At 38.0% G+C, this 26,752-nt stretch overlaps 1 protein-coding gene across 1 annotated transcript; it reads left to right on the top strand.

Moving 5' to 3' along the window:
- Positions 1–8,158: 8,158 nt before the first annotated feature.
- On the top strand, positions 8,159–23,907 carry LOC114615984 (vomeronasal type-2 receptor 26-like; the record flags this gene model as incomplete). The annotated part of the gene is made up of 6 exons (XM_028761551.1): positions 8,159–8,373; positions 9,845–10,142; positions 12,579–13,388; positions 18,241–18,465; positions 19,808–20,063; positions 23,762–23,907. Coding segments are annotated over exons 1-6 (1,950 nt in total), but the record flags the coding sequence as incomplete, so codon positions are not given.
- Between the last annotated feature and the right edge of the window lie 2,845 nt (positions 23,908–26,752).

Consider the following 26,752-nt stretch of genomic DNA (forward strand, 5'->3'; position numbering starts at 1 on the left):
GTACTTGGGCTTTCTGGCCAGTCTCAGCTTGCTTATTGCTTTTCTGGCGAGAAGGCTACCTGACACGTTCAATGAGGCAAAAACAATCACATTCAGCATGCTGGTGTTCTGCAGTGTGTGGATTTCTTTTGTACCAGCTTACCTGAGCTCCAAAGGCAAAATTATGGTAGCCGTGGAAATTCTTTCAATTCTGGCCTCTAGCACTGGCTTACTGGGCTGTATATTTCTTCCCAAATGCTATGTGATCCTATTAAGGTCAGGTGACCATTCTAGAAAGAAGTTCTTTAAATGACTTCCTTCTTAAGACAAAGGAATTTATTGTGATTTGTGTGAAATGAACCATGTAGGAATGTTCAAAAGAGTGGCGTGTAGTCAATGTGTTTCACTAAACAATGGCAACTGCAATGGAGCCAACTAGACACAGTGAATAAAGCCATCACAGGTTAGATTGTTGCCACCTACAGGTAAATTTTGGTGTGTTTACTAGATGTTTCTTTAAAACAGAGTTTTAACATTTTTTTCCTTATACATAATATAACAGGACTGGATCAAGTTTAAAAATGGAGTACATCATTAGTCTGGAAACAAAAGTAACAGATGTTTAAAACTGTGCTTCCTCTCTGAGAAGAATTTTAGCTTCAGGAACATAGGATCATAGGATCACAGGATCTCAGGAGATTGGTCACACCAGGATTTCAAAATCTCAGAGGCAGCTTGACTCTCAGGAGCTCTAACACCCAGGACCTCAGGATTACAGGATCACAGAGACAGCTAGACTCTGAGGAGTTCTGATACAACCAAGAAAATACAGGCTCCAGTCAGAGACAATGAGTACAGGTAGCACTAAAGATAACCAGATGGAGAAAGGCAAGCTTAAGAACATAAGCAACCAAGGGTAATTGGCATTATCAAATCATAGTTCTCTCAACACAGCAAGTCTCGAATACCCCATCACACCAAAAAGCAAGATTCAGATTTAAAATCACTGCTCATTATGATGATAGAGGACTTTAAGAAGGACATAAATAACACTCTCAAAGATACAGAGGAGAAGACAGGTAAACAGGTAGAAGCCCTTAAAGAAGAAACATAAAAATCCCTTAAAGAATTACAATAAAACACAAACAAACAGATGAAGAAATTAAACAAAACCATCCAGGACATAAAAATGGAAGTAGAAACAATAAAGAAATCAAAAGGGGAGACTATTCTGGAGATAGAAAACCTAGGACAGAGATCAAGAGTCATACACACAAGCATCACCAAAGAATACAAGAGATAGAAGAATCTCATGTGCAGAAGATACCATAGAAAATATTGACACAACTCAAAGAAAATGCAAAGTGAAAAAAGTTTCTAACACAAAACATCCAGGAAATCCAGGACACAATGAGAAGACCAAGCCTAGGGATAATAGGTATAGAAGAGAGTGAAGATTCCCAACTTAAAAGGCCAATAAATATCTTCAACAAAATTATAGAAGAAAACTTCCCTAACCTATAAAAGAGATGACCATAAACATACAAGAAGCCTATAGAACTCCAAATAGCCTGGACCAGAAAAGAAATACCTCCTATCACATAATAAAACATCAAATGCACAAAAAAAGCAAGAATATTAAAAGCAGTAAGAGAAAAAGGTCAAGTCAACATATAAAATGGTCAACATACAAAGGCAGAGTTATCAGAATTACATCAGATTTCTCACCAGAAACTATAAAAGCCAGAAGATCCTGGACAGATATGTAGCAGGAAAATTTCCCCACACGTTGGGAGGAGCTAAGAGTGGAGAAGTAAGGAGAGGAAGAGTAAGGAGAGGAAGAGGAGAAGGAAGAGGAGGAGTTAAGGAGGAAAGATGTAGGAGCCATAGCTTACCATGCATGTATCAAGAACAGTCCTTGTTAACAACTTATATGAATGTTAGGTATTGGGTTACAACTCTAATTATATGGGTGCCTTGTTTATTGAGCATTTCTAATCATATAAAGCCTTCAGATAATCATTAAGCATTAGAGTCTCATATCTATAGGTACCACGTGGATGACAGGATAGTCTGGGCTCAGGCCAGCCTTGTGGAGACAGCGTGGAAGATTGGCAGAGCCATCTCCCATGCTGGCGTCTCGTGGGTGGCAAGGCCAGTGTCTCTGGCCTCCTGAGCTGAGTGTCAGCAAGAATAAGCTGCCTCCTCTTGTGGCCACAGGCCTAGCCTAGTCGGGAACATGGCAGCTCCATAACATAAGACAGATCGGGTGCTGCTGTTTTTAAATATTACATCAACGCAAATGTCATACGGACCCTAAGAGAACACAAATACCAGCCCAGGCTACTATTCCCAGCAAAACGTTCAATTACCATAGATGGAGAAACCAAGATATTCCATGACAAAACCAATTTTACACAATATCTTTCCACAAATCCATCATGACAAAGGATAATAGTGGGAAAACTCCAATACAAGGAGGGAAATTATACCCTAGAAAGAGCAAGAAAGTAATCTTCTTCTAACAAATTCAAAATAAGAGAGCCACACAAACATAATTCCACCACTAATAACAAAAGAATACAGGAAGCAAAAATCACCTTTCCCTAATATCTCTTTACATCAATGGACTCAATTCCCCAATAAAAAGACATAGATTAACAGCCTGGATATATAAATAGGACCCAGCATTTTGCTGCATATAGGAAATGCACCTTAGTGACAAAGACAAACACTACTTTAAAGTAAATGTCTGGAAAACAATTTTCCAAGTAAATGATCTCAAGAAACAAGCTGGAGTAGCCATTCTAATATCAAATAAAATTGTCTTTCAACTTAAAGCTATCAAAAAAGACAAGAAAGGACACTGCATACTCATCAAAGGAAAAGTCAACCGTGATGAACTCTCAATTCTGAACACGTATGGTCCAAACTCAAGAGCACCCACTTTCATAAAAGAAACCTTACTAAAGCTCAAAGCACACATTGTACTGTAGACAATAGTAGTGGGAGACTTCAACAACCCACCTTCAGCAATGAACAGATCATGGAAACAGAAAATAAATTGAGACACATTTAAACTAAGAGAAGTTATAAACCAAATGGATTTAACAGATGTCTATAGAACATTTCATCCTAAAACAAAAGAATAAACCTTTTTCTCAGTACCTCATGGTATTTTCTCCAAAATTCACCATATAATTGGTCATAAAAGAGGCCTCAACAGATACAAAAAGACTGAAATAATCCCATGCATCCTATTAGATAACCAAGGACTAAGACTGGTCTTAAATAATGACAAAAAGAATGGAAAACCCACATACTTGTCAAAACTGAACAACGCTCTACTCAGTGATAACTTGGTCACAGAAGAAACAAGGAAAGAAATTAAAGACTTTTTAGAATTTAATGAAAATGAAGACACATCATACCAAAACTTGTGGGACAAATGAAAGTAGTGCTAGGAGGAAAACTCATAGCTCTAAGTGCCTACAAAAAGAAACTGGAGAGAGCATACACTAGCAGCTTGAAAACACACCTGAAAGCTCTAGAACAAAAAGAAGCAAATACATCAAAGAGGAGTAGGTGGCAGGAAATAATCAAACTCAGGGCTGAAATCAACGACGTAGAAACAAACAGAACTATACAAAGAATCAACAAAACCAAGAGTTGGTTCTTTAAGAAAACCAACAAGATAGATAAACTTTTAGCCAGAATAATCAGATGCACAGGGACAGAAAAAATTAATAAAATCAGAACTGAAAGGGAGATATAACTACAGAAACTGAGGAAATTCAAAATATCATCAGATCCTAGAGTTAGGAAGAGCAATTTGCAAATTCATTTGGAATAACAAAAAACCCAGGATAGTGAAAACTATTCTCAACACTAAAAGAACTTATAAGGGAATCACCATCCCAGATCTCAAGCTATACTACAGAGCAATAGTCTTAAAAACTTTATGGTATTGGTACAGAGACAGGCAGGAAGATCAATGGAATAGAATTGAAAACCCAGAAATGAACCCACATACCTATGGTCACTTGACCTTTGATAAAAGTGCTAAACCCATACAGTGGAAAAAAGACAGCGTTTTCAACAAATGGTCATGTTTCAACTGACAGTCAACATGTAGAAGTATGAAAATTGATCCATTTTTATATCCTTGTACAAAGCTCAAGTCCAAGTGGATCAAGGACCTCGACATAAAACCAGATACGCTGAAACTAATAGAAAAGAAAATGGGGAAATGCCTCTAACACATGGGCACAGGGGAAAAGTTCCTGAACACCAGAACACCAATGTTGTATGCTCTAAGATCAAGAGTTGACAAATGGGACCTCATAAAATTGCAAAGCTTCTGTAAAGCAAAGGACACTGTCGATAGGACAAAGCAGCAACCAACAGATTGGGAAAAGATCTTTACCAATTCTACATCTGATAGAGGGCTAATATCCAATATATACAAAGAACTCAAGAAATTAGACTCCAGACAACAAAATAACCCTATTAAAAATGAGGTAAAGAGCTAAACAAAAAATCCTCAGCTGAGGAAACTCGAATGACTGAAAAGCACCTAAAGAAATGTTCAGCATCCTTAGTCATCAGGGAAATGCAAATCAAAACAACCCTGAGATTCTACCTCATACCAGTCAGAATGGCTATGTTAAAAAACACAGGTGATAGCAGATGCTGGTGAGGATGTGTTGAAAGACAAACACTCCTCCATTGTTGGTGGGATTGTAAACTGGTACAACCACTATGGAAAGCAGTCTGGTGGTTCCTCAGAAAATTGAACATAGTATTACCTGAGGGTCCAGCTATACCACTCCTGGGGATATACCCAAAAGATGCTTCAACATATAACGAGGACACATGCTCTACTATGTTCATAGCAGCCTTATTTATAATATCCAGAAGCTGGAAAGAACTCAGATGTCTTTCAACAGAGGAATGTGAAGAGGAACTTTGGAACACTTGTCTTCCCCCCATGGAAGAGGCTAATTAACATTCTTTAGTCAGAGGACACTTTCTGGGTTAAGATTCAAAGGAGGAAGGGAGAGGTTGATTAACATTCCTCAGACCACAAGGAAGGGAACCCACCGGTGGGTGGGGAAGGCCCAGAGCACTTAGACACATTCTGCAGGATGGATCAATGCTTGCCACTTACAGACAAGGAAGGTCCTTGCCACCTCATTCCCCAAAGACTACTCAGTTTAAAAGTCACACTGTTCTGCCAATCATAGGATGGCCCCAATTCACTGGATCATTAAAATTCCACTTGCTTTTTGCATTGATTTATGTCTCCACATGGCTCTCTCAGGGCGTCTCTGGTAAGCTAAGGCTCATCAAGAGTCTTACATTTGGTGCATGGGCCGGGAAGGAATTGACCCCCTGTTAGAATGTACTGGAAGGTGGTAGATCAGAGGTCTCAAGAGCAGGTACCTCAGTTTATTTGTCTGTCTTTTGTCTGCCATTTGTCAAAAGTCTGAACCTGTAAGCCTATTTGAGCTTTCCATTTGCTTGCAAGTGTCTAGGGGGCTTGGAGAGCACATGGTGTTTGGGGATGTCAAGAGCGACAGGCTATCATGCCTTAAGATTGTGACTACAGGGAGCCTGGAGGGCACTTCCGGTCCCCTGGAGGGGGTCGGGAGGACCCTGGACCTTTTGGAACCTGTTAGATTTGGTCCAGTGTAAGTTGGCCAAGTCACCTAGTTACTGGATTCTTCCACCATTTGTTTTCCTATGTCTTGATTGTATAACCTGGTTTCTGTGCCTGTGGCAGAGGTGAGAACTGTCTGTGTAATCTGATGTCTGTGCCCCTGTGGCAGGGGCAAGAACTGTCTGTATAACCTGGTCTATGCGCCCATGGCAGGGGTGAGCTGTCTGTGTTGTCTTTCTCTTTTTTTCTTGGCAAATTGTCTGTGTTGGTTGTCATTCTCTGTGTTTTTGGACTTTGACTGACGTTATTCTGGGCTGAATCTACCACATAAATATCCTAATTAACTGCTAGAGGGAAGTTAGGGAAGAGGTAACATGGCGACCAGCAGCAGAGGGGAAGAAAAGCCACAGCACAGTGGCTGCAGTACCTATGGAAGGTACTAGAAGAAAAATTCTGACCCAAAGACATTAATGACATGCAAGAAAGAATAGGAAATAAATAACTCCATACCAGCAAACCAAAAGGAAGAGAGCATACACACTCACACATACACACAAACACATACATGCACACATGTGCATACACATTCATAAAGGAAACATTATTAAAGCTTAACCGACATATCCACCCTTACACATTATTAGTGAGAGATTTCAACACCTCAGTTTCACCAATTGAAAGAGCATTCAGAGAGACACTAAACAGAGAAATAATAGAACTAGCAGATATTATGACTCAGAAGGACCTCACATTTATCTACAGAACATTTCACACCCCAATAAGAACATACCTGTTTCTCAGGACATTATAGAACCTTCTCCAAAATTGGAAAGTTACAAAACTAGTCTCAACAGATACAAGAATGGTGAAATGTAATAGGTCAGTCTCAGGATTCAGCTATACAGTTCCTGTGCATATAACCAAAGGATGCTCTACATACAACAAGAACACTTGCTCAACTACATTCGTAGTAGCTTTATTCATGATAGCCAAAAATTGAAAACAACCTAAATGTCTCTCAGCTTAAGAATGGATAAAGAAAATGTGGTACATTTACACAATGGAATATTACTCAGGTTCTAAAAATATGACAAGAAATTTTCTAGAAAATATCATTCTGAGTGAGGTAATTGGGTCTCCAAAAGACAAATGTGATCTGTAATCACTTATATGTGGATACCAGCCTTAAAGAAAAGAATAACCATGCTATAATCCACAGACCCAAAGAAATAAGCTGAGGATAAGGTGTGTTTTTCCTCATGTTCTAAACAACAAAGCCTGTGTATATATTCTTACCTATAGGTTCTTAATCTCTTAAAGGCTTTGATGAAGTGTATTTTCCATGTTAATGGATTTAATATGATTTGAAAAAAAAAACAAATGACATATCCCTTTATACATCTGAATATCATATTACAGATGTGCATTATTTTCTTTCTCCCATCAAATGTTAACAGCTAGTTAACATTTCCCCTAACTTGAGCTAGTTTTGGTGAAACACACCAGTAACCTCAGTTGATCAGAAGATTGAGACAGGAGTGTCACAATTGCAAGGACAACCTGGGCAGCCTAGTACTTTCCTTTAAATATTTAGAATGTGACTCTTCTGTGGTAGAGTATTGCCTAGCAGACACCATGTTCTAAGTTTAGTCTTCTATAGTGCCACCACCAAAAATGAATAAATGAATGAAAGAGAAAGAAAGAAAGGAAAAGAAAGAGAGAAAAGGTTAACACATTGGACCTCATGCACAATAGACATTTTTAAAAGCTTATAGTATCCTTTGGTTTACTTTCTTTGAAATAAGTAAATTTGAAATCATGCCAGTGCTTAAAAAGCTATGTGTGAATTAATATTTATATTTAATTTTCACATTGTGTAAGTATTCCAAAACACTATACTCACAAACATGAGCAACGTAAGATGTTAAAAATACCCTATAAAGTGGTCAGAAATATTTTTTTCTAATGTAAGGCTTTGGTTGGTCTTATATATATACTCTACAATGACACTAAGGTTAAATGCTTAAGAGTCCAGTCCTCCACCACCAAACACTGAGCCCTTTGCTGTTTCCTTCAGATGAACCTTCATGACTTAATATGCTTCCAGTGATTAGTTTCTCTTTACTTTGGGACCATGTGAAGTCTCAGTACACACCGCACAGGTGTTTTAGTGGACTTCACACTTGTTTTTAATTGTGTGTTTTCCTGCTGAAAATCAGGATTCCCAGGGGTCAAGTGAGAAGTCCCTGAGCCCTTGGGGACTCACAGTGACTCTGTGAAGGGGACGTAATCTAGGGCTAAGTATGTTCAAAGCAGATTATCCTCCCAGGAACTGAGGGAGTGTTTGGATACTGGTGGGTCTGTATCAGGACAAAACACTGCTTTATAACCTTGATCCACATGGACCAGACAGACACATGTTTTATCAGTTTGCTGATGTGCTATTGGGGTTGATTTGTCCAATATTCTCAACTGAACAGATATCTGGGGTTTAATCAATTATTTATCAATGTTAGCATGAAATTACTCATTGCTTTCTCTCTCCTGATTGTTCTCACTGTATTCCAGGAACAAATTTCTTGTTTCTCTTTAAATTTACCTGCTTCTCCTGGCTACTATCAAGATGGGGATTTTCTTATTGGAGGACTCTTTTCCCTTAGAGTGACTGCTGGGAACACTAGAAGTAGATTTGGCTTTAAAGATACAATCTATATACCGGAATATGTTTATGCGTAAGTATTCTCTCTTTAAAAAATATTATTTTGGAATTTCACATAGGTATAAAATATATGTTGATCACACCCAGCTCTACTGCTTCCCCTCCAATGTCTTTTCTTCAACTGCATGGGGTCTCTCTCTCTCTGTGTCTGTCTCTCTGTCAGTTTCTCTGTCTCTCTGTGTCTGTCTCCTTCTCTGTTTCTCTGTCTCTGTCTCTGTCTGTCTCTGTCTCACTCACTCACTCACTCACTTTTTAATCTACATAATTCATTTAGGCATGCCAGTACTGCATTTAGGACATCATCTAGAGTCTAGGCAAATTGCTAGGGCAAACCTCCTAAGGAAACTGACTCTCCCTTCCCCAGTAACCACCAAGTGCCAATAGCTCCTCAGCCATGACTGGGTCTCTGTGGGTCTCCACTACTCATGCTGAATTCTCTTAAATTTGTAAGAAGTTGTTGAAAGCACTTTGCAGTCAAAAACAATTTTTCTTTGTAGTTATTTAGTGTATTTTACTGAGAGCATTTTATTTTTCCTGTTTCATTGAACTTGACACTATTTTCTTTCACTTGCTATGGTTGATCAGCACTGTGAATTTTTATGAGGTTTATTATATTTTCAAAGACCACATGAAATATACAGTTTTAATGTTTGCTATTTCCCACATGCTTTACTCCTGCATTTTAATTTTTCAGACACAAATATACAATAAACATGCTGAGCCCTCTTAAATATGTAAGAAGGCTTTGAAAATACATTTTAGTTGAAGCTATTTTTTTGTTTTTATTAAGTATATTGTACCGAGAACATTATTATATTTTTCCTGCTTTAATTACCTTGACACTATTTTTTTTTAAATTGCCATAGTTGATTGAGGACTGTGTGTTTTCCCAAGGTTTATCCTATTTTTAAAGACCACATGAAATATTAAGCTTTAATGTTTGCTATTTCCCACATGCTTTACTCCTCAAGTTTACTTTGTGAGACACAAATTGCACAGTAAAAAGTTAAAATTGTACATTTGATAGTATGTGGTGGTGCAAACCTTTAATCCCAGAACTTGAGAACCAGGAACAGGTGCATCTCTGTGAGCCTGAGGTTAACCAGGTCTACATAGTGAGTTTCAATCCAACCTGGGCTGAATAAACTAGACTTTGTCTCAAAAAAATTAAAAAACAAAATTGTAAACTTGATAATAAGTTGTGCTATGAATCTTCTTTTTAAAGATTAATTCCTCTATATTTTTAATATAGAATATCCTGCTTGTTTCTTGGATTATTGTGTATATTCTTTATATTTCTTAGATTGTTAGAAATAAAAATTCAGAATTTGAGAGGGAGCATAGGAAGAGCTGTAGGGAGAAAAGAGATGGAGGTAACTGATGCAATTATATTTTAATTTAAAATTAATATGTAATTATCATCTAATTAAAAATTAATATTAAAAATATAACACAAAAATGATCTTTCTAATTTTTCCTCCTAGGGATCTCACCAAACATTATCAGCACATGTTGGCAATGGTTTTTGCTATAGAAAAAATCAACAAGGACCCAAATATTCTATTCAACATGTCCCTGGGATTCTATCTCTTCAATGTTGATTTCATTGAGATGAAGGCTGTGGAGAGTTCTATGTCTCTGCTCTCAGGAGAGAGCCCCCCAGTTCCTAACTACAGCTGCAGGCCTGAGAAGACTGATAAGCTGGTTGCTGTGATAGGAGGCATGTCAACAGGAATATCAACTCAGATCTCCCGAGTTCTAAGTCTCTACAATGTCCCACAGGTATGCAGAGTCATGGTTCTTTAGGTCAAACATAATATCATAGCAATTAATGCTAAGTAATGCTAATTAATAAGATGAAATCATGTTTATATAATAAATTTAATTTCAAAACTTTAAAATTGAAAAAATATAAATAAAAGTAATGACATCCTGTATTCTGACCACTCCAAGAATATTTCCTTTGCCATTTACCATTGTTAACACTAACTGTCTTCCATATCCGGTTTTAGATCATCACAAAGTATGAGAATATAATAATTCTACTTATGTGTCTTCAGGGTAACTACTATGGACATATTCCTGGTTATTTTACTGTAGTATCAGCTCAGATTGCCACATAACACTTATTTTTTACAAAGAACTCTTGGTCAGGCTTTTTTTGACTGATATTTGGGCTGTTTATAATTTTCCTCTTTTGGCAGGAAAGTTTTTATTTTTGTCTCTGTCTAAAAATCTTTCTTTTTTAGCCGGACGGTGGTGGTGCACGCCTTTAATCCCAGCACTCGGGAGGCAGAGGCAGGCGGATTTCTGAGTTCGAGGCCAGCCTGGTCTACAGAGTGAGTTCCAGGACAGCCAGGGCTATATAGAAAAACCCTGTCTTGAAAAACCAAAAAAAAAAAAAAAAATCTTTCTTTTGATCAGTAATGATTTCTTATAAACAATGTGAGAAAGGTAGCAGGTATAAGTCAAATGTATCTTACTTAGTAATAAACTTGAAAGGTGGTTATTTAGAAATATACTTGTTTGCAAATAACAGTGATCCAGTGCTTAATGTTTCCTACCATCCTCAGTGAAATAACTTAAATATTAGTAAGATGCATTAGGCTGCCGTGTTGACTTATTTTTATTTTTAATTTTTACCTATTTGCTTATTTTTGAGACAGATTCTCACTATGCCAGCTTGCCTGGTCTTAAACTTCCTATGTAGCCCAGGATAGCCTCACAGAGATCCTCCTGTCTTTGCTTCTCTAGGTCTGGGAGTAAAGAGATGCACTAATTTGCTGATCTTTTTTTTTTTTAAATTTTATGAGTCTTTATGAGTGAATTTTTTCTTTTAAATATTTTACTTTGGACATATGTTTACTCTGACATTTATAATTAATACAATTTTTCATAAGAAATGCCTACATAATTGTACTTGGCTCATTTTTGTCAGGGATCCTCCTACTGCCTCTTGCTGGCCCCTGGCCTCTCACCTAACAGCTCCACATTCCGTTCTCCTGACATAGGATATTTTGCTTTGCTCTGACGCTTTTTAACTCCATGTAGCCCCCGATCAACCATGCAATGATCCGCTGAGCTACCAGAGTCTTTCAGAAGATTTTTGTCCATGGTGGTATTTTGAAGTGCTGCCCATAGCTTTCCTTTGCTATTTCAAAGTTTTAAGTATTATCCTAATGTCTCTGAGCTGATTTGAATAGATTTTTTTGCACACGGTAGAAAGACAGACACCTCTACCTTAAGTTTTCTACATGTAGCTAGATACTCAGTTTCCCTAGCAATTTGTGGAAGCAACTGTCTTCTCTCCAGTATATTTTTGACTGTAGCTCTGTGAGTTTATTTATTGGTCTTCTGTTTGGTTTGTGTAAAGGTTTATCTTATGCCAACACCAGGCTGCTGTGTTACCATGGCTCAGTAGTACAATTTAAGATCTGGTATATGAACTAACATGTGCCTGTTCCCTCCACTACAGACTCTTGCCTTATATTTGGATGAGATTTGTCACATTTCAAACACATATTTTCAATTTATATTTAAAAAAGTAGTTCATTCTGATTTGTAGGAATATGTTCAATTAAACAGTTATGTTAAGAAATAAAACTCAAATTATGTTTTCATTACCTTGACAATACATTCCTTCATCAAAGAAAGATTCCTGGAACTCATTAAAGAGCACATTTAAGGAAAAGTATTGTTTCATGCCAATATTAGATATTAAGTGAAGTAAATTTTAGTAATTGGTCATTGATATAGAAAATTAGGTAACTAATGATCTAGTCCACCTATTACCCCAGGGGAGATACCCCAAAGTGCCTAGGAATGACAGTGTAGAGATCACAATTGAAGTTTTCTGGTAAGAAGGATAGCAATATGATAGGGATGACAAGAGGATTCTGTTAAATGAAAAACTTTACGACAATTATTGAGGTAGATAATTACCCCTCTATTCTAAGCAAGGTCATTTTACGATCGTTGACCAGGGAGTGAGCATTACAGAAAGACAATACACATAGGAACTTCCACAATGATACATTTTCTGTGAACAGTGAGAAGAAAATGATGGATCATAGGTTAAAAAAAAAAGAAAACAAAAGGCATTTCTTAGCAATTATCGAACTGTTTAATTTTTCCTGAAGCGCATTAGAAGAGGTAAACTGAATCATTGGAGAAAAACTTAATTATCTTGTGTTAAGTATTAACTTTCTTTCTGTTTAGATCAGCTATGCTCCTTTTGACCAGAGTCTTGGGACCAGAGTTCAGCTCCAGTCTCCTTACCAGTTTCCTACGCACACCACAGCTCTGTATCAGGGAATTATTCAACTGCTGCTATACTTCTCTTGGGTCTGGGTTGGCCTGGTGGTTCCAGATGATGTTAGGGGAGAACTCTTCCTTAGGGACATCACAGAGGAGATGACCAACCATGGACTTTGTGTTGCATTTGCAGAAAAGGTTCCAGAATTTCCTGCTAAGGACACAGTAAACAGGGGACTTTTTATGAGAAGATTCACACTGACACGTGTTATCGTTGCATTTGGTGACACGTATTCTCTTCTGAGATTTGTCTATAACATCTTCTGCAATATTCCTTTTGGTAATGTCTGGATCACAACTTCTGATTGGGATATCACCACATTGCCCTTTGAACAAAATCTAGGTTATACATACTTTGGTGGAGGGTTATCATTTTCTGTTCGCATGGATCAAATTCTGGGATTCAAGGATTTTCTTGGAAGTGTTCAACCTAGAAAATACCCTCATGATATCTTTATTCAGGATGTGTGGTCGATCTTATTTGAATGTCCATATTTTGATCAGCACTGGATCAGGGAACTGAGTCAATGTGAGCTAAATGGCAGCCTGAGCACACGACCTCTGCATCTTTGGGATATGAATACCTCACCCTCGAGCTACAAAGTCCATGCTGCTGTATATGCCATTGCCCAGGCACTGCATGAGGAGCTGTCACTCGGAATAGAAGGAGACTTATTCAATAAAGGCGTACCCCAAGCTCCTCTCCCATGGAAGGTAGCAATAGTTGGTCTTGTGTTTTCTGAGGGCGTTTGCCCCTTGCTTTTATGTTCTGCATTTTGATTTATGATCTTTCCTAGTTGGTGTTAGAAAACTATTTCTGTTATTAGCATATTTCCTTATGCTACTGTCTCCTTCCTCAAAGTATGCATGTTTATTTCAGTAACATAAAGATGTAGTGTTAGAGAAAAAAATAAAGAAAAACAAATTGTAGTGTTTAAAGTTGAGATAACAGTACTATCAGAAAACAGTATGTGCAGGATTCTGAAAAATGGTTTTTCTATCTTAAGAACATTCAAACAAAAATATTTATACCCTTTCATTGTCACTTATCTTTTTATTACTGCCTTTATTGATTTGTGAAGAAATTTTAATACACAAATCAAGAGACTTGTACTAGTATAAATATGGCATATTTTAAGGGATTTTAGGCACATTTGATGCCAATAGCTTGTTTTGTTTTGAAAAACAGATCCTAGAAAGAACACATAGCTTCTATAAGGCTAGACATTATGATCTATGACTGTTCTCCATCACGCTGGAGGCTGAAGCAGAAGGATGATGAGTTTGAAGCCAGCTGGGTCTGTGTAGAGAAAGCTAGTCTTAAAAATCAAATCTAATACCAAACAGAAAGAAAAACAGGTTCTCTAAAATGAAGCTGGATTGAATGGGGTTGCATTATCAAGTCCTAACAACTTTCTACATGTTTACTCCTCTGCATCTGCTTATCTTTTCACACCCATTGCATTTCCAGCAACGTACCAAAATTCATTTCCTGCACATCATTGTCAACACTTTAGTTTTTTAGATTACTTAAATTTGCTTTTTATTGTTTGGTTCTTTCAAACACTTAAATAATGAATGTTGAACGTTTTCTACCTCTGCCCTATTGCATTCCCTGCCCCTCCCTCCCCTGTTGGAGCCTTTCTCCCAACCAGCCCTCTCTCACTCTCATGACTGCTTTTCATATGTGGGATACTCTGAATTTAATTTGAGTTTCTCACCCAAGAGTGAGAGGTTATTTCTAGACTAAGGGTTAATTATCCCTTTAGCTCACATAAATCTTTTGTGTGTTTTGAATTTTGACATCAGGTATCCTAACACACAGGAAGTGGTCTAGCTCATGGTGAGCTGCATTCGCCTTTCTTTCATATCAGTGATGTTAAATGTCTTTCCACACACTTTATGTCCACATGTATCCCTTTCTTTGAAAAAGAAATTGAACACTTTTCCCTATTTTAACTTTTTGACTAAATAATTTTAGTAATTCCCTATCAACTTAGGATATTAATCCTTCATTAGGAGTCCTGTTTACAAATATCTTCTTCCATTCCATGAATTGTCCTCTTACTCTGTTTTTTGTTTCTTTCCTGTGCAGAAGCTTTTTATGTTAAGAAAGTTTAGCTTAGCTTTCACTGACTCCTCTTGATATCTTATTTGAAAATTTTATCATCAAGACCAATGACATCGATGGACTTCCCTCTCTGCTTTATCTAGGAGTTTTTAATTACAAGGTTTAGATCTGTTTTCACTTTTGAAACAGACAAAAGATCCAACTGCAGTGATTTACATGTTGATACCTAGTTTCCACAACAGCATTTGTGGAAGCGAATACATTTCATTCTTTGAGTGCTCTTGGTGTCTCGTGTTAGTTTCTGGATTTCTGTTCAGTTCCTCTATGATATGTGTATGTTATATGCCATGCTTGTATGGCTGCAATTTTATAAAACTATTTGAAATGGGAAAAGCAATGATTTATTCTTCTTGATTTGTTCAAATTTGTTCTTCTTGATCAAATTTGCAAAGGGTGTGTGACTTATTTGTGGCTCTTCTCGCTTGTGGGGATTTTAGGCATTGTTAACCTATAAGTAAAACTGCATTTAAAATTTGAAAGGCATTGCCCTAAACTGTGAAACCTTTTAAGTAATGAGGTTTTGTAAACAATATGAACTCTCTAATCCTTGAACTGTTATCTTTCTATGTCTCTTCAATCTCTTTCATCAGTGTCTTACATGTTTCATCATTGGAATATTTTACCTACTTGGTTAAATTTGTTTCTAATATGCTTGAGGCAACCCAGGGGGAGAAAAAGGGCTTCACAAGGAGTCAAAGACATACCATCTCCTATTTTTAGGAGTCCCACAAATATCCCAGCTAAACAACCACAGCATGAATGCAGAGGCACCTGGTACAGACCTGTGTAGGCTCTGTGCTTGGCAATGCAGTCTCTGTGAGCTACTATGTGCCCTTCTTTATTGATTCTGTGGGCTATATTCTGGTGTTCTCAACTGCTCTGGATCCTACAATCCTTCCTCTCTATCATCCATGGGTTCCTCAGGCACTGCCTAATATTTGGCTGTGAGTCTGTGCATCTGCTTCCATCAGCTGCTAGATGAAGTCTCTCTGATGAAAACTGGACTAGGCACTATTCTATGACTACAGCAGAATATCCTTAGGAATCCATTCATTGACTTGTTGCTGTTATTGGGTTCTATTGTGTTTGGTTCTAACTTGTGTCTCTGAACCACTCAGCTTCAGGTTTCTGGCTAACCCGGCAGCGTCTGGCATGGGTTACCTTCATGGCTTGAGTCTCAAATTAGACCAGTCATTGTTTGGTCACTCCCACAAATTTAGAGCCCCAGCACATAGTGTAGTCAGGACAGGTTGTAGGTCCAATATTTTATGGCTGGATGGGTGTTAAAGCTACACCTCTGTGAGCCTTCCCTGCTTACAGAAGATAGCCAGTTCAGGTTCTATATCTTCCATTACTAGGAGTCCTCACTAAAGTCACCCTCATAGATAACAGATAGTTTCCACTCCACTAGGTTTTGACATCACCCCTATATGTCCCACTATTTGGTCTCTATACCCTCTCCACCTCTCACTCCAAATGTTTTCCTTCTTGTTTCCATCTCCACCCACCCTCTAGTCTACCCACAAAATCTATTCTATTTTCCCTTCCCAGGGAGATTCATGTGACCTGTCACCCTACAGGCCTCCTTATTACTTAGCCTCTCTGGATCTGTAGACTGTAATATGGTTATCATTTACTTTACAGTGAATAACCACGTATAATGAAGTAAATGCCATGTTTGTCTTACTGGGTCTAGGATGCCTCACTCTGGATATATTCTAGATCCATCCATTTGCCTGCGAATTTCACAATGTCATATTTCTAACAGCTGAGTAGTATTCCATTGTGTAAAATGTATCACACTCTGTTTATCCATTCTTTAGTTGAGAAACATCTAGTTTTTTTCAGCCTCTGGCTATTATAAATAAAGCCACTGTGAACTAATTGAGCAAGTGTCCTTGTGGTAGGATGGAGTGGAATAGGTGGGTCTTGAGGTAGATTGATTCCCAGTTTTCTGAGGACTCATCATAATGTGTCCCCCTTGCTCCACCTCCTTGCCATCATGAGCTGTCACTTGTATCCTTGATCTTAGCTATTCTGACATGTATAAAATGAAATCTCAAAGTAGTTTTGATTTCATTTCCCTAATGGCTAAGGATGTTGAATATTATTTTCAAGTGTTTCTCAGCCCTTTGACATTCATCTATTGAGAATTCTCTGTCTAGCTATGTACCCCATTTTTAAAAATGTATATTGTTTGATTTTTTTCCTGCCTAGTGTCTTTAGTTCTTTATATATTTTGGATATTTCATTCTCTGTCAAATGTAGCATTGGTATAAATCATTTCCTGTTTTGTAGACTGCCATTTTGATCTTTCGAAGTTGTCCATTGCCTTGCAGAAGCGCTTTGGTTTCATTAGGTCTCATTTATTAATTTTTTATCTTAGTACCTACACTATCAGTGCTCTGCTTAGGAAATTGTTTTCTGTGTAAATGTGTACAATTCTGTTCCCTGTTTTCCTTTCATCAAGTTCAGTGTGTCACTTTTAATATTAGTATTAATTGTGCAGGGTGATAAGTATGGATCTATTCATGTTATTCAACATAAAAACATCCAGTTAGAATAGCACTATTTTTGAAGGTGCTTTCTTTCTTTCTTTTTTCTTTTTGATTGTGCATTTCTGGCTTCTTTATCAAAAATCTGGTGTCCATATGTGTGTGGATTTATTTCTGGGTCTTTAATTCAATTCCATTGCTCAACATGTGTGTTTTTATGAAAATATTTTGCGGCTTTTATTACTATAGCACTGTGCTGCAATTTAAAATTAGGGATAGTGATTCCTCTGGATGTTATTTTACTGTTTATTATGTTAATGCTACTAAAGGATGAGTATAAGAGGTCTTTCCATTTTCAGATAGCTTCTTTTTTTTTAAATCATACAAGTCTTTTACCTAATTCATTTGGCTACCCAAAAATATTTTATATTTTTTGTGGCTATTGTGAAGAGTGTTATTTTCCTGATTTTTTTCTCAATCTGTTTGTCATTTGTATATAGGAAGGCTACTAATTCTTTTGAATTAATCTTGAATCCAGCCACGTCACTGAAAGTGCTTTATCAGTCACAGGAGTTTCCTGGTAGTGGTTGCTTATGTATATTATCATATCTTATAATACAAAATAATATCTTGAATTTTTATTTTCTAATTTGTATCCCTCTTTCAGGTATCTTCTTGCTGTAATGTCCATTTGGTTTATAACATCTCTGACCTCCAGTATTTGTTGAGTTTTTGTCTGAAAGTGTGTGTGTGTGTGTGTGTGTGTGAGTATGTGTGTGTGATATAAGCCTGCTGCTGGCACGGATTAGCCCTATGATAAATGTTTGTTATATAGAACAATAACATACAGTTAGAGACAGAGAGAGCAGTTAAATAACCAGATGTATTTGCATCTAACTGACTTATAGTGCAGATTCTGAATGTTATTTTTCTCTTTTAGCTTCATCCATTCTTACAAAAGAGCCAACTTGGGAGAAGCAACAATGAGGAGAATGTTGTGAACAAGGAGGTTCCAGTAACCAAGCTTGACATCCTTAATTACCAGTCTCTGCAGAGTGATACCAAAGCTCAAGTGAAAGTTGGCGAGTTTGTCTTTGAATCTCACAGTGATCAGCATTTTTTCCTAAATGACAAACTCATAAGTTGGGGTGAACACCATAATCTGGTGAGTATCTTTGAGGTTGTCACCATATGCTGTTCTAAGAGTGGAATTCCTCAGAGAACAGGGTTGCCAGAAGTCATCACCTTTTGGACTAAGAAGAGCAAAGAGAGTTAACTTCCAATAGCTATAAGCTTCTGGGCACCAAAACAGTAAGGAGGAGATAATGGTCAGAGGTTATTAGCCTTTGGCTTTTATCCATCACTGTGTCCCACCTCAGTACAAAATTCATCCTTCTACAAACTAACTGATTGTTGGTGTCGGACACCAGCAAATTGCCTCTCTTTCCTGTTTATTCTTGAGAGTTGGGTGTATCCTATTTCTGACTCACTCTGTCAAATCTTATTCTGAATCATCACTTTGTCTGCCCTTCAATTAAAAGTTACTTTCAAACATAGGTGCTTCCTTCTACAAACTAACTTTACCTTCTTTCTTTGGGATTAAAGATGTGCTAAGAGCTGAGATATACCACAACTAGAAAATTTTTTTTGAGTCAATAACAGAATCTCAGGTTGCATAGTGTGATTAAATATCCAGAACAGATATTTATGCGTTTTAATTTTAAAACTGTATTCACATTCATCCCTTTATTGTTGGAACTGTTCACCCTGAATATCTCAGTGATTTGATAAAAAGAGGTGATACATAGTAATTTTGGCTTTCAAGAGACCTGATAAGTATGCTCCAATGGAAGACACTGGGTATATCAAACACATCAAGGCATATCACATGTTCAGGTGTAGTTTGGCAGCACAAGAAGGGAATCTACAATATTTACATATATACTCTTTTATTTGGTTACAGTTTGGTGGGTTTTGTTTTCCTTTGTTTTTTCGTTATATGTTATTATATTTTATTTTCTAGGTTTTGGTTGATTGTTGTTTTAATTGAGATTTTGGTTTAGTCATTGAGAAAGAACATAAATTTGGGTAGGTAGGGAGGAGGAGAGGATCTGGACAGTCTTAGGGGAGGGGAAAGATATGATCAAACTATATTCAAAGTTTAAAATTGTTTTAGATATAATAAAACATATTATATTAAAATATAACAAAAATAAAAATAATAGCTGAATGAAATAAATTAAAGGAAGAGTCGAAAGTGAGAAAGGGAGAGACAGACAGACAGACAGGAAGGAAGGAAGGAAGGAAGGAAGGAAGGAAGAAAGAAAGAAAGAAAGAAAGAAAGAAAGAAAGAGAGAGAAAAAAACTCTTTGGCTTCACACTCTTCTAAAGCATGGTAGTTCTTGGTTGTTACAGTACACAGAAGTCCTGCTGAAATCTACCATCTGGATGCTAATACTGAATGTCATGCACTGACTGCCTTCCCTCCTCCCATGTCTCCTGTACAGACTCCTGTATCTGTTTGCAGTCAGAGTTGTCCACTTGGATTTAGGAAAACACTTGTTGAACGGAAACCATTCTGTTGTTTTGATTGTCTCCCATGTCCAGATGGAGAGATTGCAAATGAAACAGGTATTTCTAAAATAAATATGAATGTAGAAATTTTGGAAATGATTCTGAATATGGAAAATATAGAAGTAGTTCTGAATGTGGAAATTTCTAGAAATGATTCTGAATGTGGGAATGATTCACAACAGGGCAGGGGTAAGTAACACAAAGTCTGAAGACACTAACAGTTATAGAGCTCACTCCTAGTACTCTAAAACAAGTTCTTGCTGGATGGTGGTGGCACACAGTTTTAATCCCAGCACTCAGGTATATCTCTGAGTTCAAGGCCAGCCTCGTCTACAGAATGGGTTCCAGGACAGCCAGACTGCACAGAGAAACCCTGTCTTCAAATTCAAGCAAACAAACAAACAAAAATCTTGATTTCTATCCAGTCATTTTTGTTATTGTTGTTTGTTTATTTTGTTTGTTTGTTTTATTTGCTATGCTGCCCAGACTGGTCTCAAAATTTTGGGCTTCAAGAATCCTCCAGGCTCAGCCTCCTGGATGACGAAGACCACAGGAGTGTCTTCTGTGCATCTGGTCCAGCTTTGTCTTCTGCACAACTGTGTTGACTTTAAGTTTCTTTTCTTTGTATCCCTGCTTTTCACTAATTGTTCTATTACATCTGTAGAAGTATTAACGAGTAAAGTCAGCACTCTCTGTATACTCTATAAACAGTTAGTGCTCACTTTGTGCGCTAAACTATGAGATGCTTTATAAAGCTTGACCTTATTTCATCCTTACAATAAATAATAATAGCAAAACTTTTACTTATAAGGAAATTAAACTTCAGAGAAACTATGTGAATTGCTATGATCATACAACCTAGAGACAGCTGAGACAAAATACAGACTTTTCAAATGAGAGGAACTGCTAAAAACATTGTTATCAGAGTGACATTGATGGTAGATACACTGTTTCTTTCTTCAGACTTTGGGACTTGTTTGAGACATTTCCTATGGTGAAAAGTAGAAGCTTGCTTAATGACTAATTAAGTATTTGCCATATGATGTAATACTTTTCCTTTGGAATTACTTTGATTCTTGCGGGAGCTCTCCTTATGTATTACTTGGTGCTGTAAGCTAGCATGAGGTCACTGTAACACCAAGCACTGAGAGAGTCTCTTTGCAGCTTTGACATTAAATAGTACTTAACAGCAGTTCTATTATAAATGATCTTAATAATAACTACTAATATAATTTTAGGAACTCTTATAGGATCATTATTACAAAGTAAGAAATAATCTACTTGTCTATATAGCACCACTACAAGATAGTGCATCTTTGTTGTTCTGCATAGCTCTGCTCAAAAGGGTGAGCTAATGCCTAGCGATTGTTATATATATGTAACAATAACAGAAAAAGCACATTCATAGCAGGATTCTTTCCTAAAATGTAATCTTCTTGGCCTTGGCTAGAGAAACAAATCTGTCATTAACTTTATAGTCCATGGTGGAAGCATCTCAGGAAGATTATCAGCTAGATTTTATCTTCTACTTGATGGCTTCTGGCAATAAAAGTTACTGCCTATGAGACCAAGGGCTACAGATTAAGGAGACCTCTGTTTGGTTGAAACACTTTTTGTCACCACCTGCACTAGTCCCAACCCTCCTTCCTCTGCAGAAGAGTCTAGGTTGCCCTACCTCCCACTTACTTCCTCCTTCTGCCCCTGAGGAGGATTTCAGTCCTCCTCCTTATATCCCTGCTCAACCAGCATAGGCAGAAGAAGGAACATCCCTTCACTCCCCTGATTCTTCTCACTCTACTTGGACTCTACTTCACATTTGGGCTTGTACTGCCCAGAGGGCTGACTCTACTACAACCTTACCACTCCAGGCTGCAGGTCCTCCAGATGTACAGGGACAGATGACAGTTAATGAGCCACTTGCTAGTAGTGACATTTATAACTGAATGTTGCAAAAGCCCCATTTTCAAAAAGATACTCAGCTCTTATAGTTCTTTTAGATTCAGCCATGCTAATTCACTGGCCCATCTTAGACAACTGTCAGCAACTGCTCCAGGTCCTCTTGATGACAGAGAAAAAGTAGCATGGGCAGCTGTATGAAAATTTGTTCCAAGAGCAAATGGAGTGCACACCAAAGTCCAGGCTGATGTTGATGTAGTCTTCTCCTTGGCTAAACCAAGCTGGGATAGTAACACCTATGGAGGTAAGGAGAGGCTCTGGGCCTAGTGCCAGATTTTGATAAGGGATCTCTGAGTAGCCACTAGTTGGCTCACAAATTTATCTGAGGTAAACCTGGTGATGCAGAGAAAACAAAAAATGAGAGCTCCAAAGAATATCTAAAATGACGTTTTGAAGTCTATGTGAGGTCACAATGGATCAGAAAGACAAACTAAAATGGCCATGGCTTCTAAAACATTTTAAAAAGCTTTGCTGTAGGCTCTGCTCTAGCCTTCCTGACATCTAGAAACCATTCCACCTGTATATGAATGGAAAAAGTGGATAGTAAAAGAAGTGCTGACCAAAACATTGGGCTCATGAAAGAGGCTTATTCATCTAGGAAGCTGGAAACAGTGGCTTATGGATGGCCTACCTGCCTCCAAATCATAGCTGCTATTGCCCTGCTGGTCAAGAATGCTGACAAGATAGCCACAGGATAGGAACTTGTTATCACCACCCTGTTGCTATTGAGGGGACCCTCAGGGATCCTCCTAGCCAATGGCTGTCCAATGCCAGACTGGTACACTTTCAGGTTCTTCTTTTAAATCCTACTTCCATGATATATAACACACATCCTCCTTAAACCCATCTACCCTGCTACCTGACCCAACCAATATGATTGCTCTAACGTTTTGGGGCATGTCCAGAACATGAGGTCAGAGTTGTATGACATACCCTGGCCAGGTCTACTTCCGAGATGGGATCAGCTTCATCCAAAATAGAACCAGGTATACAAGGGTGATTGTTGTGTACTTGGACTCTGTTGTTCAACAATTACTCTGCAGGCAGAAACATCAGCCTAAAAGGCTGAGTTGACAGCTCCAACTCAGGCTTTAAAGTTGGTAGAGAGGACTATAGCCAACATTTATACTGATAAGAGATATGCCTTTGCCGTGGCTCATGTACTACTGGGTTCCAGATATGAAGAGAGAGGATTATTGACTGCAGAACAAAAAAGACCATCAACACTAAGAAAAAAATACTTACTTTGCTGGAGGCATTAGGCTTTTCTTTCAAAATGGCCATAAACTATTACACTGGACACACACACACACACGCACGCACACACGCACACACGCACACACGCACACACACAGGCACACGCACACGCGTACACTAGCTCACAGAAACAGACTAGCTGAAAAAGTAGTAAGAGGGGCTAGCCACACAAGCACTCAGCACCAACATTCTGGTAGCCTTACCACCCTAGTTCTCCCAGCCATCCCAGAATATACTGCAGAGGGCAAACAGAATCAGGCAAAATGTCAAGGAATTTATAGAAAAAAAAAAAAGGATGGATAAACACTGCAGAGGCCTTCACCTTCTTATCTATGAGTTCACTACACAATCCATCCAGAGGATTCATCAAGCTTCACATCTGGGTCATTAAAACCCAAATAAATAAATAAGAGACAAAAGAAAAAAAATCAAAGAAACAAACAAAAACAAAAAACTGCTCTAAAAAGTAAGATACAAAATATTTAACATAGCACATTTAACAGACTAGGTAATTTCAAATTGTCCTGCTGATCAGGCTGAGAACTCCTCTGGCACCAATCATGAAACTTCAGGAACCAGGATCAGAGACCATTGTCTAGGAACCAGTCAGAAAATAGACTACACAGAGGTAAAACCAGGTATATATGGATATAAATATCTGTTGGTTTTTATAGACACATTCTCAGAATGGGTGAAAGCCTACCCTACAATAAAAGGAGACTGCCAGTGTGATGGTAAAATGCTTCTGGAAGACATTATACCCAGGTATGGTTTGCCTTCCCTGCTTGGGTCTGACAATGGACCAGTCTTCATCTCTCAGGTAGCTCAGTCTTTAACACAGGTTCTGGGGATCAATTGAAAATTATATTACATATACACATTCCAAAGTTCAGGGCCGGTAGACAGGATAAATAAGACCCTGAAAGGGGCCTTGACCAAATTTACCCTTAACTGGGTGTCTTTTCTATCTTATGCCCTGTAAAAGGCCAGGAATACCCCTTATCCCTTGGGCCTTACCCTCTTTGAGATCCTATATTGGAAACCCCTCCCATGCTGCCTACCCTCTAGTGTAGCATTCTAATCGAAGTTCTTAAATCCTTGGAGGCTCTCCATAGAGTCCAAAAGCAACTACTGGGGTTGTAAAAGCACAGACTCCATCTACTGGGATGCCACAGTTAAAATTTGATTTTATCTTGCTAGTTAACAATGAAGCACCCTCATGTCTTCCTTATTAATAGTCACCTTGTAACCCTCAGAAACTAAGCTTCACAGAAGGAGGAAAACAGGCCACAGCATGGGATATCGGTTATGTTTGGAGATTGAGAGGATATAGAAGAGTAGAGTGGTATTTTGCAGAAATACTCTTCTCTGTCTGATTACTTGTTAAACTGGTTCCAGGGGTACGAATTGGACCCAATAAACTCCTACCAAGTCCAGATCCCTGGCCCTTGCCCACACTAATTCCCAATCTCACCCTAAACCAAAAGGCAACTTCTCTTGACCTTCTGCTCCAACAAAGCCTACTTCACCACCTGGACCAAAACCCCCACAATTGTTAAAAGCTTTTTTTCCAGGTAATTATCTCCTCTCATCCAGACTTAACACTGGACTGTTGGTCATGCTTACACGCTCAACCTCTCTACTATGATGGAATAGCTGTCCCTGGAAACTATTTACAGACTACATTTAGTACTCAGTGTAGATGGCAGCAATCAGAAAGAGGCAGTATGACCCTTCAATCAAGCAAGACAAGCCCTTTATATTGAAAATCAGATACCCACAGAACATTTACACCTCTGAAATTCCATTGTAACTCCTGCCAGTATAGGATAAGGGAAGCTGTTGCCTCTAGAGGATGCTTTGTGGGCCTATGCATTAGGACTCACCCCTTGCATTCACACCCTAGTCCTAAATATATCATCTGATTTCCGTATCCTGGTGCACCTAGTTCCATGAATTATTTGGGAAGCCATTCACTATCACCAGGTATAAAGGGTTGCTGTGACTGCTGTGTCTATCCATTCTGTTGGGTGTAATAGGGGATACAGCAGCTGGCACAGGAGCTTCAAGATAAGAATTAAAGAACCCTGAGCATTGCACAAGATACTGATATAAGAGAAATAGAATAATCTCTTAACACTCAGGAAGACTATCTCTTCTCTAGCTAAAGTAGTTTTACAAAATAGGAGAGACTTCAAAATATTATTTCTTCAGCAAGGTGGCTTATGTGTATGCAGCTCTAGGAGAAAAAAATGCTGTGTTTAGACTGATCATTCAGGGGTAGTTAGAAAAACTATGGCTCAGATTAAAAACAGATTAAGTGATAGAGAATTAGAAAAAACAATCAAACAAAACATCAGTCTCAGGGCTGGTATGAGTCCCTCTTTAACTGGTCCCCTTCGTTGACTACTCTTTTCTTGGTTTTGAGTGTCCCTGATTTGTGGACCCTGTATAATTACTGCTATAGTCAAGTATGTTAAAAAAATTCCATTGTTGAATCAATGGTTTTCTTTACTTTTTAAAAAATTTAATTTTATTTATTTACATTTCAAATGTTATCCCCCTTCCTGGTTTCCCCTCTGAAAACACCCTATTCCATGTCCCCTTCCTCTTGCTTCTATGAGAGTGCTCCCTCACCCACCTACCCTCTCCTACCTCAGTGCCCTAGCATTCCCCTATGCTGGGACATTGAGTCTTCACAGGACCAAGTGCCTCGCCTCCCACTGATGCCATATCAGGCCATCCTCTGCTACATATGCAGCTGGAGTCATAGGTCTCTTCTCTTTGGTTGGTTGTTTAGTCCCTGGGAGATCTGGCAGATCTGGTTGGTTGATATTGTTGTTCTTCCTATGGGGTTGCAAACTCCTTCAGGTCCTTGAGTCCATTCCATAACTCCTCCATTGGGGTTCCTGTGCTCAGTCTGATGGTTGGCTTCAAATGTCTGCATCTGTATTGGTCAGGCTCTGACAGATATAATCAATAGTTTTCAAGCAACAATACCAGACCCTAGAAGCATCTCAAGGATTCAAGATATCCTAGTACTCAAAAGGGAAGCTTTTGTCTATTTCTGTTCATTATATCAGATATATTTTGGTAATAGTACTAGAAAGAAAAATTAAGAAGTTCATTAATTTGAAATTTTTACAGGGTTACAACATTAAAAAGTTAAAAATCACTGGCTTTTAAAATCCATCCCCTCTTTTCTGTTTGCTTAAACTCTGATAAGGCACCAGAAGCCCAAAAAGAGGTAAGAGTTCTCTCAGTCAAGCACTCTGCTGTTTTAACCCTTTCTTGTCCTGACACTGGTGTCAACCCAAACTAAACCATACTGGAAACTATTATGTTCTGCTATGTTAGTAACTTTATGGAGTATGCTATTGGGAAATATTTTTTTAATACTAAAAGAGCTTCAATTCAAAATTGACTTTTAAGGCTCAAAACTCAACAGAAATTGAAAGTCAGGCTAAAAACCGATGCTGTTAATGATAAGTTAACAGTTTATTTAGTCTTTTGTTTTATGTTTGCAAGGTACTGTTTTAAAAAGATAACTAAAACAGGTAGAGATCGTTTAACTCAGATGCGCTAGATACTGGCCCTCCAACCAATCAGAGACTTGAGATATCTATATCTATATCTATATCTATATCTATATCTATATCTATATC

The sequence above is a fragment of the Grammomys surdaster genome, unplaced genomic scaffold (genome assembly GCF_004785775.1).
Source record: "Grammomys surdaster isolate TR1022 unplaced genomic scaffold, NIH_TR_1.0 215020, whole genome shotgun sequence".
In the NCBI taxonomy this organism is placed as follows: domain Eukaryota; kingdom Metazoa; phylum Chordata; class Mammalia; order Rodentia; family Muridae; genus Grammomys; species Grammomys surdaster.